This window comes from Danio rerio, chromosome 12 (genome assembly GCF_049306965.1).
Source record: "Danio rerio strain Tuebingen ecotype United States chromosome 12, GRCz12tu, whole genome shotgun sequence".
NCBI lineage: Eukaryota > Metazoa > Chordata > Actinopteri > Cypriniformes > Danionidae > Danio > Danio rerio.
Window position 1 is genome coordinate 5,125,102 of NC_133187.1, and position 15,142 is coordinate 5,140,243.

Below are 15,142 nucleotides of genomic sequence, written 5' to 3' on the forward strand. Positions count from 1 at the left end.
ATACTACTGTAAGTATTATTATTTATCTTTCTTATTATTAATCTTTCCTGCTGTTTGTGTGTAATGCTGATTCTATTCAAAACAATCATACCAATCAATTACTCTAAATTCAGATACAATTAAGCAAAAAATAAACTGAGAATTTATTAATTAAAAAAATATTATTTTTAGAAGTTTGCAATGATCGGTTAACTGAACTCCACGTCCTAATCTGTATCAGTAAGCATAGCATTTTAGGCTAACTCGTTAGCAAAGCAGCGCAGGTCGCTCCCATCTTCAGCAGAACATGCGCGAGAGCTAGCTTAGGCAAATCTTCAACTGTAACGATTGAAACGGATTTATTTTCTCTAGTCTAGAGTCAAAAAGCATACACTTTATATAATTTCAAGCTGATACAAGTAGCAGGCCCACATGCGACAATAGCATGATGGGGTTAGCTAACGTCAGCTGAATGGGAGGTTTAACTGGAGCCCCTCATCATCAGAGGCCGCGTAGCATTGTTTGCACGATTTATAGAAGAACTGGGCTTTATTTAACGCTATTTTGTAGTAGTATTGTACTAACTTACACGTGCACTTCTAATGTAAATATTACTTTTAATTCTGATACGACGATATAGGCGTATTTATTTAAATATTGCGATTAAAAGTAAGCTCCAGCATCTTCTTATAAGCGATTTCTCAGCGTTTTCTCAACAGGCTTGACCCGAGCCCCTCATTCATTGGGGATGCTAAATGAATCTACGTGGGGATCTGTAATAAAATCGTGCGAGCAGACTTCACCCCGCCCCCCACCTTTTTCTTCCCTCTCCTCCCCAAACCGCACATTAGTCCATCAATCACACTTGAATTTCCAAAGCTGCAATCCCTCGCTTATTTGAATAACAATAGCTACACTAATACCTTATGACATCCTACGCAAATGCATCGTCAGAGTCAGATGCAAATGCGCGAGTTTTTCACACGAGTCTGTTTTGTCCCGAGCAGCGGACACCACCACCATCATCATCATCATCATTCTGTGTGTTTTCAGCATGGCTGCATGCTTACCTTGCTTTGGCTGATCTCTCGTAGCTCCATCCGGCTCCTGCGCCCAAATCACCGAAGCCAGCTCCCGGGTAATTTCTATCCATCGCTTCGCAATACGCGCGGCTGGGACGCGAGCAAACGGTTTCGGTGCAAAACTATTCTTTTGCACAGCAAGATCGCGGTCCTGTTGTCAGTTTTTAATCATGGTGAGAGACGACTAAGTCCATAAGAGTGAAAAATAGCATATTGAAAAGGGAGAGGGAAATGGAGGGGAGGAGATGAGTGCGTGATAGAGGGGGTGTTCACCGACCACCTCCAAAGAAATAACTCACCTCCTTTTCAGCCTTTTCTCATTTAAAATCGCATCAAGTAATGCCATGCTCCTGCGAATAATTCGGTTTGACCTGGTTACCGTCAAATTTTCGGATGGACGCGTATGACCGTATACGTCCTTTCCCTTGTTTCTCCTCCCCTTTCTCCACTTACTTTACTTGTATGAAATATGCATCGACCGAGCAAGGGCCGTCGGCCGTTAAACAACTTCTACATTACGCATGCAATGATTTTGCGAACGAATATCAAACGCAATGTTGAAAATCCACCAACAATCAATGTTGTTGCGAGCTAGCAGCGCGCGCTAGCCCTGTCGACGCATCAAAATAAGATGGTGTTTCTGCTGTATTTTCAGTCGAGCTCGTTTGTTTCCCCTCACGCGTTTAAGCTCGCGTAAGACCGAACGATTTCCAAAACGTACACTACACGCAAACACCGCTTGAGCGTCGAGCTCGAGGCCTCCTTTTTCATAATATTAGTCATTTTCCCTCGAAGACGCCATTTTTGAAGGCGGCTGTTTCTCTCCCTTCTCCCTCCCCTCTGTCTCTCTCATATTGGAGGAGCTCACGCGTAGTCTAGTCCACCTCACCTCCGCCTCCCTCGGCCTGCACGGCAGCCACTAGCAGAAGCTATTCCAGGAACACACACACACACACACACACACACACACACACACACACACACACACACTGCTCCTCTTATTCAACCAAAATGGTCAGAGCCCAAAGAAGGGGGAGACACTGGCCTTTAGCGTTCAGGAGTCATTGTGTTTCTGTGGTAATCGCGACCCCCACGCACCTATGACAATGACCGTGAACTGTGATAAAACATTTAGCATGTTTACATATCTGCCCGCTTCAGACGTGCAGTAAACCACATTGCATTGTAATAATTCAGTTATACCAGCAGCAGCATGAGCAGTGCTAAATCTGCTAATGAACTGTTTGAGGTTTTTATAAGCCACTGCAGTTATGTTTAGTCATATCAGTTCATGTTCAGTGGGTGTAGCTAGCTATATATTAAATGCATAGCTCACCCAAAACTAAATATTATCCAGCTTCTCTCATTAAATTAGTTCCTGCTGACTTTATTCTGTTGAAAAATGTTGGAAACCTATAACCATCGAGTCAGTGGTTACAGGTTTTCAGATTTCTTCAAAACATTTAGCATGTTTACATATCTGGCCGCTTATAGATGTGGAATAAACACATTGCATTGTAATAATGCAGTTATACCAACACCATGAGCAGTGCTAAATCTGCAAATTAACTGTTTAAGGTTTTATAACCCTTATGTTTGTACAAGTCACTGGTAATACATTTCCTTGTGTTAAGAGGGTGCAGGGGAGGATTTAGTGATTTGGGGGCCCTAAGCAATTCCAGGTATGGGGCCGTGGCCTTGAAACTCAAAACATTCTTTTCTCTATAGATTTTATTATTTTTTAAATAAACTGCAAAAATATATATATTTAAAGTACATTTTTTTAATTTTAATAATTAAAGGAACCTTAATCATCTTAATGTAAAATTAAATGCAATAAGTTCTCACAAGAAAACTATGTACAGTTAATTAGACCTTTTTGTGATTAGATTTTAATAGTAATTTAAAAAAAAATCATTCATTTATTTTCTTGTCGGCTTAGTCCCTTTATTAATTTGGGACCGCCACAGCGGAATGAACCGCCAACTTATCCAGCAAGTTTTTACGCAGCGGATGCCCTTCCAGCCGCAACCCATCTCTGGGAAACATCCACACACACTCATACACTACGGACAATTTAGCCTAACCAATTCACCTGTACCGCATGTCTTTGGACTGTGGGGGAAACCGGAGCATCCGGAGGAAATACAGAGTGCAAATACAACGACAGTGCAAAATACAGACAGTGCAAATAAAAATGACAGTGCAAAATACAGACAGTGCAAAATACAACGATAGTGCAAAATACAGACAGTGCAAGTAAAAATGACAGTGCAAAATACAGACAGTGCAAGTAAAAATGACAGTGCAAAATACAGACTGTGCAAAATACAGACAGTGCAAAATACAACGACAGTGCAAAATACAACAGCATACTGCCAGAAAAACAGAACAATGTAAGATTGAAAGCGATATGTACAATGTATAGGTGTCCACTTAGTTGTAGGCAGTATTGTTTCAAGTATGGATTGGTTAAAGTGCAACTTTATATTTAACATATTTAAACTTTAACTTTAAACTTTATAGTTAAAGTTTTATTAAATATAAATTATTTATTATTCATTTATTAATTTTCTGTCAGCTTAGTCCCATAATTCATCAAGGGTCGCCACAGCGGAATGAACCGCCAACTTATCCAGCATATGTTTTACACAGCGGATGTGCTTCCAGCCCTAACCCAGAACTGGGAATCACCCACACACTCCTCCACTCGCACACTACGGCCTATTTTAGCTTATTTAATTCCCCTATAGCGCATGTGTTTGGACTGTGGGGGAAACCAGAGCACCTGGAGGAAACCCACGCCAACACGGGGAGAACATGCAAACTCCACATAGAAATGCCAACTGACTCAGCCGGGGTTTGAAGCAGCGACCTTCTTGCTGTAAGGCAACAGTGCTAACCACTGAACCATTTGTAAGAAACTTTAAAGTAAGTCAATCATAAGAACTTTAAATAAATGTTGTTGTAAAGCACCAATGAAAAAACAGACATGGTGCAGCTGACACTTGATTATTAAAACAATATTTAAATTGCAAAACTAAATAAAGCAGCAAACAGGGCTTTAAACTTAATTTTAAAATATCCAATTGTTATACTTTGCAAATGATTGTCTGCAATGAGGATGGATGAACCGACCTTTCTATCTTAATTTACAATTACTTTTGTGATCATACTGTATGAAATTGTACATTTAACTGAATCAACTCCAGCTGATGTTTCAGTGTGGCTTAAAATCTTGGAAGCTGACATTTTTGGCCATCATGCACTTTTCCTGTCGGCATCATTTTCGGGCCTCATGAGGCCTAAAATAGGCATAGCACACTCCTACGATTAGCAGCACTGCTGTCTAGGTAGGCAGCTCATTAGGATTTGACATTTACTTGAATTACTGCATTTATGCTATTATTTTATATAATATTTCCTGTTTTGCTGGATTTGTGTAACCAAGCGCTATTAGTAGATATAGTAGAAATAGTTAAAAAAAAAAGTTATGGTTGTGTGTGTAAATAATACACTTAAACCTTTAGCAGATACCTTCATACCACGGCTGCCCAAACTTTTGCGTATGAAAGGCCAAAAACTAAATATCATTGATATTTGTAGGCCAACCAAACTATTTTACCTTAAAACTGCCATGGGTAATGTCTGGATTCATAGAAAATAAATAGAAAACATTACTTTGAATTGTATTAACTAATGCAGTACCTTTTTAATTAGAACTTAGCAATAAAAACATAATCACTTTAATAACACAGTGGAGTTCAATGCTGAAAACACTAGTCAAGCAGAAGCTGTCTTTGCCTTTATTCGCTCACCAAAGTCTCTGCATTGTCCTCTATGCGTCATCTGTACATTTTAAACTAAATTTGGTTTATTTAAACCATTTACATTGAACATTTCATCACAGATAGCTTTGTTGTAGCTTAACAATAAAACAAACAAATATAAGGTTACATTGAATTTGAATTGACAATCTCTAAACTATTCTTAGATGGCATGTTGGGCCATATCAAAGATACCATCGGCCAACTTTGGCCCGCAGGCCCTAGTTTGTGCATGTCTGCTTTATACAGAGCAATTTACAAATGAGGGATACAACATGTGGTGGATCATAAAAAGTTTAAATAAAAACTTTAATCATTAGAAGTGCTATAAATATACAATATTTTAGACACTGTTAGACAAATACAAGCCATAACATAATAAATGTGTTATACAACATGCTAAAACATGTTGAGAAATGAAACAGATGATTTCTATTTGAGAAAATTGGACATCATTTTAAGCCAAAAATGAAACCAAAACACACAACAAATTTAGCTGCTAGCTGTTTATCAAGGATGCACTTCTCACCGGAGCCGCTGGACGGCGCGCTTCTGATTTCTGAATCCTTCAGGACGCTTCACTGCCATCCAGCGGCACAGAAGCGTCAGACTGCTGAAGGAGGATCAATGAAAGCCCTCTAATCCTCTCCTGGGCTTTAAATTTAAGTGTATCTCATTATGATGCATATGAACACATACACAAGTAAATGGCCCATGGGTGGAATCTCCATTAAGGCTTGGATTATTTAAAATAGCTGATTTGCTTTTCCTGGAGCAAATATATAGCACTGTAAAATTTTTGCAGAGCCAACTATCAGAGCCTAAGTTACTACTCTACTACTACATAGGCTAATAGTCTAAATACTTTTTGTAAGCTAAAACGAAATGTATTTAAAAAATGTAAATAATTTTAAATAACTAAAGGCACTAAAATGATTTTTAGTTGTTATAATAGAAAAATGGTAAATCTGTCATCATTCATTTGGTCCAAACCTGTATGAGCATCAATCATATCTAGTCGATCTAGTTTTAAGACAATCTTATCTAATCAATCTAGTTTCTAAATGACATTTGAAATGTTTTAATTATTGTTAGCAACATAACCAACCCAGGCTCATTCTGAAAACATAGTCCGTGGACGTTTCTGGAGACTGCGAAATACGTCCCGGGAGGTACGTATGGATGCATTTCATAGCAAAATTTCTCTGGTCCAGATCTGATCCACAAAATCAGCTTTTGCTTTGCCCACATGCAGCAGTAAACTACAGTACATGATTGGACCAATTCTGGCTTCCATACAAGGGCCAAACATGGGCCAAGTTTCAGCCAAGTTAATAACCTTTAACTGGGCCAGATGTTGGTGTATGACAACTGCAATGAATTTGATAAACCCATGAAGCATTTCACTTTATGGCCATGCTTCTTCTCGAAGCGACCTGATTGGTGGAATTTTTTTTTACTCAAAAATAATATAAATGTATTTTAAAAGTGGGTCAAGAGAGGCCAAACTTATGTGGCCCACATATACATTTTTAACATCTAGGTCAAATACTACAGCACTACAGATATCATGCCCAAGTCTTGTGTGCCGCCTTAGGGATGGTGCCACCTATGGCAAACCGGGGCCATGTTTGGCCCACATGCCAATGCCGGACGAATGCCTGCTGTGCCAGCTGTGTGCCAAATCTGGGCCAGATTTATTTGCAAGCTGGGTATGGTCAAATTAATATTTATAAAATGTAAATAAAAAACTGTAAAGTATCTGTTTTTTCTGATTTCTCAGATTTTTTCTAGTCCCATTGAATATAACAATTCTGATTTCAGTGATATTTCGACAGATGAAACTTCATTAGAAATGTCTCTGATTTCTACTTCAGAAACCAACAACCTATTTAAAGCCAACAAAGAGCCCACAGTTCTCATATCGTAACATGAATGTAATATAATTGTGTTATGTTCAACCCAGGCTCATTCTGAAAATGTAGTCCCGTGGACATTTCTGGAGTTCGTGAAATATGTCCCGGGAGGTGCGTATTTGTGCAGTTTTTGTTGCGCGAGAGGCCGCTGAGTGCGCTTTTCCCTATCTTAAACGTCTCTCGCGAGTGCTAGTCACGCCCGTGCTGTTCACCCATGAGAGGCCGCTATCTGACTGACTGAATGATTGACTGTGTGACTGGCCAATCAGCTGACCCACCTTCCTCCCTTCCCCAAACCCAACCAATTTTACCGATTGGCCCGCCCACCAGCTCCCTTCCTTAAACCCAACCAACAATTTGCAAAAGCTGTCCAGAAAAAGAAAAGTTCTCGTCTGATTTTTTAAAATCAGTTTTCGGATTTCACCACATTCTCACCCTTTTATGAACTCGTTTGCTTTATTTTTGGGATTCTGTTTTTGTCTTACCTGATTTCTGGAACCGCTCTTCCCCGGACTCGAACCCGGTCATTGTGGTCAACTCCTGTCTGCGTCTCAAGTCTGTCAACCTACATGATGAGCTGACTGGACAAACTGGTTGCAGCGGGAAAGCCCTCCACCTGGAGGTAAGCGGTCACCCGGTAAGCGTGAAAGGGAACGGCGTCATACCGCCTCGTAGCGTTCTTTTAAAAAAATGAAATGCAGCCATAAGTACCTCCCGGGACGTATTTCGCGTTCTCCAGAAACATCCACGGGACTACGTTTTCAGAATGAGCCTGGGTTGGTTATATTGCTAACAACATAGAATCATTCTAGCATGTTTTTAGGTTATAAACATGTTACAACATATTAAAACATGTTGGCCACCTGCTAAATCATGCTAGAAATGTGTTAAAGGGGTGTCAGTACGATATCATGTTAAACTTTAGTTGATGTGTAATGTACAACCCGGGCTCATTGTGGAAACGTAGCCCCGCGGAAGTTTCTGCGGACCGCGATTTACGTCCCGGGAGGTATGTATTCGAGCGTTTTTTTGTTTTCGCGGATCCGCAAGAGGCCGCTGTGCGCGCTTTTTCGCGTCTCGGGCGCCTCTCGGGAGCGCGCGCCGTTCGCGCCCGCGCCGTTCTTGCGCGAAAAGCCGCCGGATCAAAAAAAAAAAAAAGCAAAAGCCCTCGTCTTCGATTTTGACCGCGTTTTCGGATCCCGCCGCGTTCTCGCCCTTATTTTTCGGATTCCGTTTTTCGTCTTACCTGATTTCCGGAACCTGCTGTTCCCCGGACTCGATCCCGGTCGTCGTCCACCGCGGCCGGCTCCTCCTCCTCCTCCGGGGCCTTCGCTCCGCCGACGCAGCGCTGTAAGCTAAGCGGACAAACTGATTGCGTCGGGAAAGCCCTCCACTCAGAGGCGAGCCGTCGGCCGGCGAGCGCGAAGAGGAGGGGCGGAGCGGCGCCACACCGCCCCGCAGCGTTCGCTCGAAAAAAAACAAACGCGGCCTTTACGTACCTCCGGCCACGTAAATCGCGGTTTCCAGAAACGTCCGCGGGGCTACGTTTCCAGAATTAGCTTGGGTTGGTAATGTAGCTGTGTGAACATAAACAACATCTCTAAATGTAAGACGCTCATAGTTCAATGCAAAGGTAGACAATGGCTTTTACAGAGTTAGCTTAGTTAGTTTGTGGTCTCCAGAAACGTCCACGGGACTACGTTTTCAGAATGAGCCTGGGTTGGTTTCTTCACAGCAAGAACGCCACTGGTTCTAGTCCTTACCAAACCAGTCGCCGTTTCTGTGCGGAGTTAACATGTTCTCCCTGTGCTTGCGTGGGTTTCCCTCTGGGTTCACCGGTTTCCTCCCACCATCCAAAAACATAAGTTAAATAACTTAAGTTAATTGACTAATCCAAATTGGCACCATAGATGTGCTCCAGTAGTTATCTCATCATAGCAATCCCTAATTGGTCATTAGCTACAAACAGCAGGGGAGTTCATGAGATCTACCTGAGCTCAAACTCCCCTCTCGCCTTGCAAGAGAGAGGGAGCCCCGAGCTTGAGGATCTTCTGAGCTCAGGGCTCTCTCCCGGGACAGCCTGCCAAACAAGCTTTATAATCAATCATCAGCTAAGTGTGAACTCTTGAAACACTGGTGGTGTTGTGATCCAGGTCACATGATGCATTGCTTCTGCAGCAGAAACGGACAGTAGTTTCTTTAGATTTGGACTGGTCAGTCTTTAATGGTCATGGATTGCTTAACTTGCTTCGACTATATGTATCTTCTAGATATGATAAGATATGATGGTACATCTGCCACATGATATAATGAGCCTTTTAGTCCCAACAGACATCCATACAATAAGCAAAAAAACAAAACAAATATGGAAAATATTAGTGAATCGAACACAAATTGAAATTCACAGAGACACGTAAATCTGCAGGATCACATTTACAGGATTCATGACTGACAATTGTTGAGCGGAAAAGCCATTTATACAGAGAGAGTGTTGTCGATGTCCCTCTGTCTGATATATATATATGTATATTCTGCTGGATCAGTTGCATAACCGCTGCACGGAAGCCCAGTGACAAGCAGTGCTGTACAAAGAGATCAAATTCATATTTTATACTGTATCATAATCATAATTAGAGACAAATCGCTGTGAATATACTTTGTGAGATGGTGTGGGGAGTGTCCGTGGCCTAGACAATGGCTTCGTTTGTTTCGGATATCATTCATTATACAATTTCCTCTTTAGGAGCAGAAGGTACAGCATATCTTCCATATCAGATAAAGTCCAGAGGAAGTCTTTCGGCAATACTCTGTGCGGGCGTACAAGCAAGGGAAATTCATATTTATTTTCCGTCAAATCTTTTCAGCTATTTGGAAGAGGGGGATTTAAAATATTCTCTTTTATCATAGGGAGATTTATACAGAAAAATAAACCATGGGTGTTTGAGGTGAAGCTTTCTGTTTGAGTGAGAGCTGAGGTGGCATTTTAGGAAATCTGTTCCACAATGTCATCATTTGAGCAGTTCTGTTCAGAGATGGCACATTTGTGACCCTAGATCAAAAACCCAATCATTAGTGTCAATGGGAGTTTGGAAATATAAATAATATTATAAATAAGCTTAACATTGGTATATATAAGCTTTTAAGCTTAACATTGGTATATATATTTTGGTATATGGTTTGTTAGGATAGGACGATATTTGGCTGAAACACTATTTGGAAATCTGAAATCTGAGTGAGATTTTTTTTTAAAAATATTGCTTAAAAAATAAGATATTGATTCTTAGCAATGTATATTACTAATCTAGATTTAATACACAGTTGAAGTCAGAATTATAAGCCCCCCTTGAATTATTAGCCCCCCTGTTTACCCCCCTCCTCCATTTTTCTGTTTAACAGACAGAAAAGTTTTCCAACACATTTCTAAACATAATAGTTTTAATAACTCACCTTTAATAACTGATTTATTTGATCTTTGCCCTGATGACATTAAATAATATTCAATATTTTTCAAGACACTTCTATACAGCTTAAAGTGACATATAAAGGCTTAACTAGGTTAACTGGGCAGGTTAGGGTACACTGTAAAAAAATCTGTAGTTTTGCGGCTTATTGCGGCTCCGGACATAAACGTAAAATAACGTTCGTTAAATTACAGAAATATACAGTGAAATAACGGATAATAAATTACAGAAATGTCCTTAAATTTAAATTTCTTGTAAATTTCAGTAATTTAATATTCGTTATTTTACATGTTTTTTCCGGCACCCTAGCTGCAGGAAATAAGCCACAAAATTATGGATTTTTTTTACAGGGTAATTAGGCAAGTTATTGAATAATGATGGTTTGTTCTGTAGACAGGGATTCCTAAACTTTTCAGTCCACGACCCCCAGAATAACAATACCAGTGACTCATGACCCCTCAATATCCTCTGAGGTGGTCATACATACAGAAACCTTGCATGCAATGGCGCACACACACCAATAGACACAAGTCTATTCTTAGTTGGATTTTTTTAATAATATATGTTAGTGCTGTAAATGTGCCAGAAGGTTTAACCTGGTGTTATTAAATCAATCTGCTGCATCTGACACTATTGCTGTGTCTTATATATAATGTAATTACCCCAGGGGTCACAATCCAATAGAACTAGTAACTATAAGCTACTATAGTAACTATATACAGCAGTATATAGTAACTATAAATGACTATTTTTTTCTCATCAGTAGGTTATGGATAAAATATGGTAATTCTTATGGTTTATTAAAAATAAATAGATTTTTGGAAATCACCATGTGACCTCCCCTTCATTGTCCCGCGGCCCCTCGGGGGGTCCCGACCCCCACTTTGAGAACCACTACAGTGTAGACTATCGAAAAAATATAGAGCTTAAAGGGGCTAATAATTTTATCTTAAAATTGTTCTTAAAAAATTAAAAACTGATTTTATTTTAGCCAAAATAAAACAAACAAGACTTTCTCCAAAAGAAAAAATATTATCAGACACACTGCAAGCAAAATTTCCTTGCTCTGTTAAATATCATTTGGAAAAAAAAAAGAAAATTCAAAGGCTGGCTAATACTTATGACTTCAACTGTATATGAATTGAAGGAAATGTCTAATGGAAGATTAGCTCTACTTAATGTGCTAATGATTTTTGGCATGAAATGAAAACCGATGATTTTGACTCATACAATGCAATTTTGGCGACTCTCACACAAACATGTCATAAGATTAGTTTTGTGCTCCAGGATCACATTTGTATTGTAGTGTATTGTTCATTTTGGAAACCAATAATTGATGGTCCAAATCTAATTTCAAGATATGTTAAGGAGTCAACAGTACATTTGCTTATTTTTTCTTTGCAAACAGAATAAAAGAAAAGTGACTTTTGCCACACACACTTAAAAATAAAGGTTCTTTACTGACCCATTCCTCAAAAGATTTGGTAACATTTTATAATAACTACACACTATGAATCATCTACTAGGCATATAGCATATAGTGAATTCATTATTTATTAAGCATTAGCTTTACATTAACAAATGCTAGTAAACAGTTTATAAGTGCAGCTAGAAATGCTCAATTCCTGACTTATAAGCACATTTATAATGTGCTTAATAATTGTGTTTTCATATTTTGTTACTGATTAATTTTTTTCATCACGAAATGAAGTATCACATTATTTATAAACCATTTGTATTTAAGAGTATTTTGTGTTTTAATTTTTGTTTTATATTTGGAATGATTAAATGATTAATGAACTATTAAAATAAACATTTATACATCTTATTATTTAAGCCTGTATTAATAGTTATTTTGTTTGGTAGTAAATGCTTTATTTACTCAACTTCATGCAGTTTTGTGACCTAATCTAGAGTGAGGACTATTATTTATGCTGTGTAAATCCCTAATAGACAATTAAAGGCTCTGTATGAAATGAACAATACTCTTTGCAATCTTATCTAAAAAAGTAAAATTACTGTAAAGTTTAAACATTGCTGAATAACAGGAGTGTCAAAATATGACAAAATTGGATAAAACAACAACAACAATATAATAATTTAACAATTTTTTAAAGTACAACATTTCAAAGATAGCCAAGTTTAAATTGCACAGTAATTGTATTTTAGTAAATATTGCAAAGATTTATTTTTCATTTAATTCAGTTTCATTTGTGCATATTCAAATGAATAGAAATTAATAAAGTCATTTATTTTCTTTCTTTTTCCTGTGTAGAATATAACTGATGCTTTAAATGTCATTTATAAGGGATTTATAAAGTATTTAACAGTCCTCGCTTTAGATTAGGTCACACAACTGGATGAAGTTGAGTTCATAAAACATTTATTAACATATAAATATTACCTATTACCTATGAACTATTACCTGAATAATAGGATGTACTGTAGAAGTCAGAATTATTAGCCCCCCTGAATTATTAGCGCCCCTGTTTATTTTCCCCAATTTCTGTTTAATGGAGGGAAGATTGTTTCAGCACATTTCTAAGCATAATAGTTTTAATAACTTATTTCTAATTACTGATTTATTTTATCTTTGCCATGATGACAGTAGATAATGTTTTACTTGATATTTTTCAAGACACTTCTATACAGCTTAAAGTGACATTTAAAGGCTTAACTTGGTAAATAAGGTTAACTAGGCAGGTTAGGGTAATTAGGCAAGTTACGATGGTTTGTTCTGTAGACTATTGAAAAAAATGAGCTTAAAGGGGCTAATAATTTTGTCCCAAAAATGTTTTTTTTTTTAATTAATAACTACTTTTATTCTAGCCAAAATAAAACAAATACTTTCTTCAGAAGAAAAAATATTATCAGACATACTGTGAAAATTTCATTGCTCTGTTAAACAGCATTTGGGAAATATTTAAAAAAGAAAATCAAAATCAAAAGGGGGCTAATAATTCTGACTTCAACTGTATAAATGTTGAGTTGAATAGTTTATTAATCATTTACGAACTCTCTCTGAATGATTTTTAAAAACCAGCAACTACTCTCGAATATCTGGTTTGTAAATGATGCAACACTTAATTTAGCAATGAAAAATTAAGCATTAACAAAGCATGAAAATACAATCAATCAAGTGCATTATACAGGTGCTTGTAAGTCAAGAATAGAGCGTTTGTATCTGCAGTTATAAACTGCTTACTAGCATCTGTTAATGTGGAGTTAATGCTTAACAGATAATGACTTCACTATTTACTAATGCTAAATAAATAATTCATAGTGTGTAGTTATCTAAAGATTTTTAATAAAAAATAGTTTTTTTATCAAAATAATAAGTTTCTTATTAAAAAAATAATTCACTTATAAAGATAAACTAAAACTGATATGGCATCGCTTTGATAACCTCCTTCTGGAACCTTTATTTTTAAGAGTCTAATTATTGTATTCCCCAAAATATGTATTTTAACAACACAAACATTTCACTCTCTCTCAAACACAGATATGTACACTTACGGCCACTCTTTTTCAGTCCCCAATATACAGATAAAGGATCTTCAATGAATGAAAATCCACAAATAAATTAGTCAACGACATTCACATGGTTGGCGTCAACCAAAGGTCTTGCAGCAACAGAGAATTGGGTCGAGCATCTTTTTCGCATTCTAGAGCGATTCCCGTTTCCTTTGACATCTACAAAGGAAACTTCATATTTGAACTCAGTCATGGGAATCCCCTGTGAGACGTTTGAGCTGCCAAAAGGGTAGATCGAGGGCAGATTGATAGATGTGTAAACGCACACGCAGAATTTTTTTTTACAATCACAATCAGTCGTTAGGGGCTGAAGCTTGACGTTATTTAGCATGCAGCATTACTATGGAGAGTGAAAATGAAGTTGTCTATAGATATCAACACTGGGCTGGTGAGCAACGGTGCTTGTTTATGTTCGTAAAATCATCATGAGTCTGTCCGCTCAAGGAGGTAATCATGTTTTAAAAGATTCAGCATGTGCAGCTTTGTTACGCTGAATCTTTTTAGCTTATTGATTTTTATTGCATATGACTGAGCAGACTCTTGGTGCTGAGAGCTTTTGGATCTAAATAGTTTCTTTAAAACATGATTCGGAGGATAAAAACTCAGGCTAAGCTGGACTAAGATCTCTGTTGCTATAATTACTGGATTGCGGAAACAGATAGCAGGCCTGTATAGGGAACAGATGGTGAGCTTCCACCAAATGCAACCTTTCGCGAATGTCATTATAAACTCTAAAGACTCAAGTTTTGCACATTACATCCAAATCACATGAGAGAAAATACAGCATAATTCAAAGCATCGTTCGTGTCGACAACTTAAATGATTTCAGAAGACAGTTTAGAGGTTTCCCTCGGATCCCAGGAGGTTGTGTTATTGTTAGGTGGAGATTACTCCTGCTTGGATGCGTCCCATGTTCCTGCACGATGTGTATCAGTATTTGGTTTTGTCAGACTTTTAAAAAGCTCCTTTAAAAACACGTTTACCATCATGCTGTTCTGAGGTGAGAGGGAAAAGGGACTTTAGTTTGAGTATTTTGTCTCATCTCATGGCTCATATCTTAATGAATTGCTGATTATTCACAATAATCCTCGTTCAGGGCTGTGATTGTGTTCCACTGGAGGAAAGTAGGCGGGTTCGTTCTTTGCCCGAGCCCCTGCGCTGCAGTAAAACCCCGCCCTCTCCACGCTCCACCCACTCGCAGCGGTCGCCTCCGCCCTCTGAGCGCCGGGAGTTTTGTCTGGTTGGCGTCCTCGGAGGCCGACTGTTCTTCTCATCTGGCGAAGAGCACAGACAGGCTATGGGAGAGTGGAAGAAGTCTGAAATAGTTCATGAAATTCCTCTGC

At 38.3% G+C, this 15,142-nt stretch overlaps 3 protein-coding genes across 9 annotated transcripts in view; all 3 read right to left on the reverse strand.

Moving 5' to 3' along the window:
• The window catches only part of prr12a (proline rich 12a), a 30,843-nt gene extending 28,940 nt beyond the window's left edge, over nt 1-1,903 (reverse strand). For all 4 annotated transcript variants that reach the window (XM_073918078.1, XM_073918077.1, XM_005156015.5 and 1 more), the window contains exon 1: nt 1,050-1,903. In XM_073918078.1, coding sequence (XP_073774179.1) covers nt 1,050-1,132 — 83 coding nt within the window. In that variant the 5' untranslated portion in view covers nt 1,133-1,903. The remainder of the gene's footprint in view (nt 1-1,049) is intronic.
• Nucleotides 1-15,142, reverse strand: part of fra10ac1 (FRA10A associated CGG repeat 1) — an 855,621-nt gene that overhangs the window by 250,380 nt on the left and 590,099 nt on the right. The gene's annotated exons all lie outside the window — the stretch shown is intronic.
• Nucleotides 12,043-15,142, reverse strand: part of brsk1a (BR serine/threonine kinase 1a) — a 32,157-nt gene continuing 29,057 nt past the window's right edge. For 2 of the 4 annotated variants that reach the window (XM_017358499.4, XM_073918114.1), the window contains exon 19: nt 12,043-15,073. In XM_017358499.4, coding sequence (XP_017213988.1) covers nt 14,892-15,073 — 182 coding nt within the window. In that variant the 3' untranslated portion in view covers nt 12,043-14,891. Of the gene's footprint in view, nt 15,095-15,142 lie in introns of all 4 variants that reach the window. The other 2 variants (XM_688031.9, XM_073918113.1) reach the window with 1 other exon arrangement.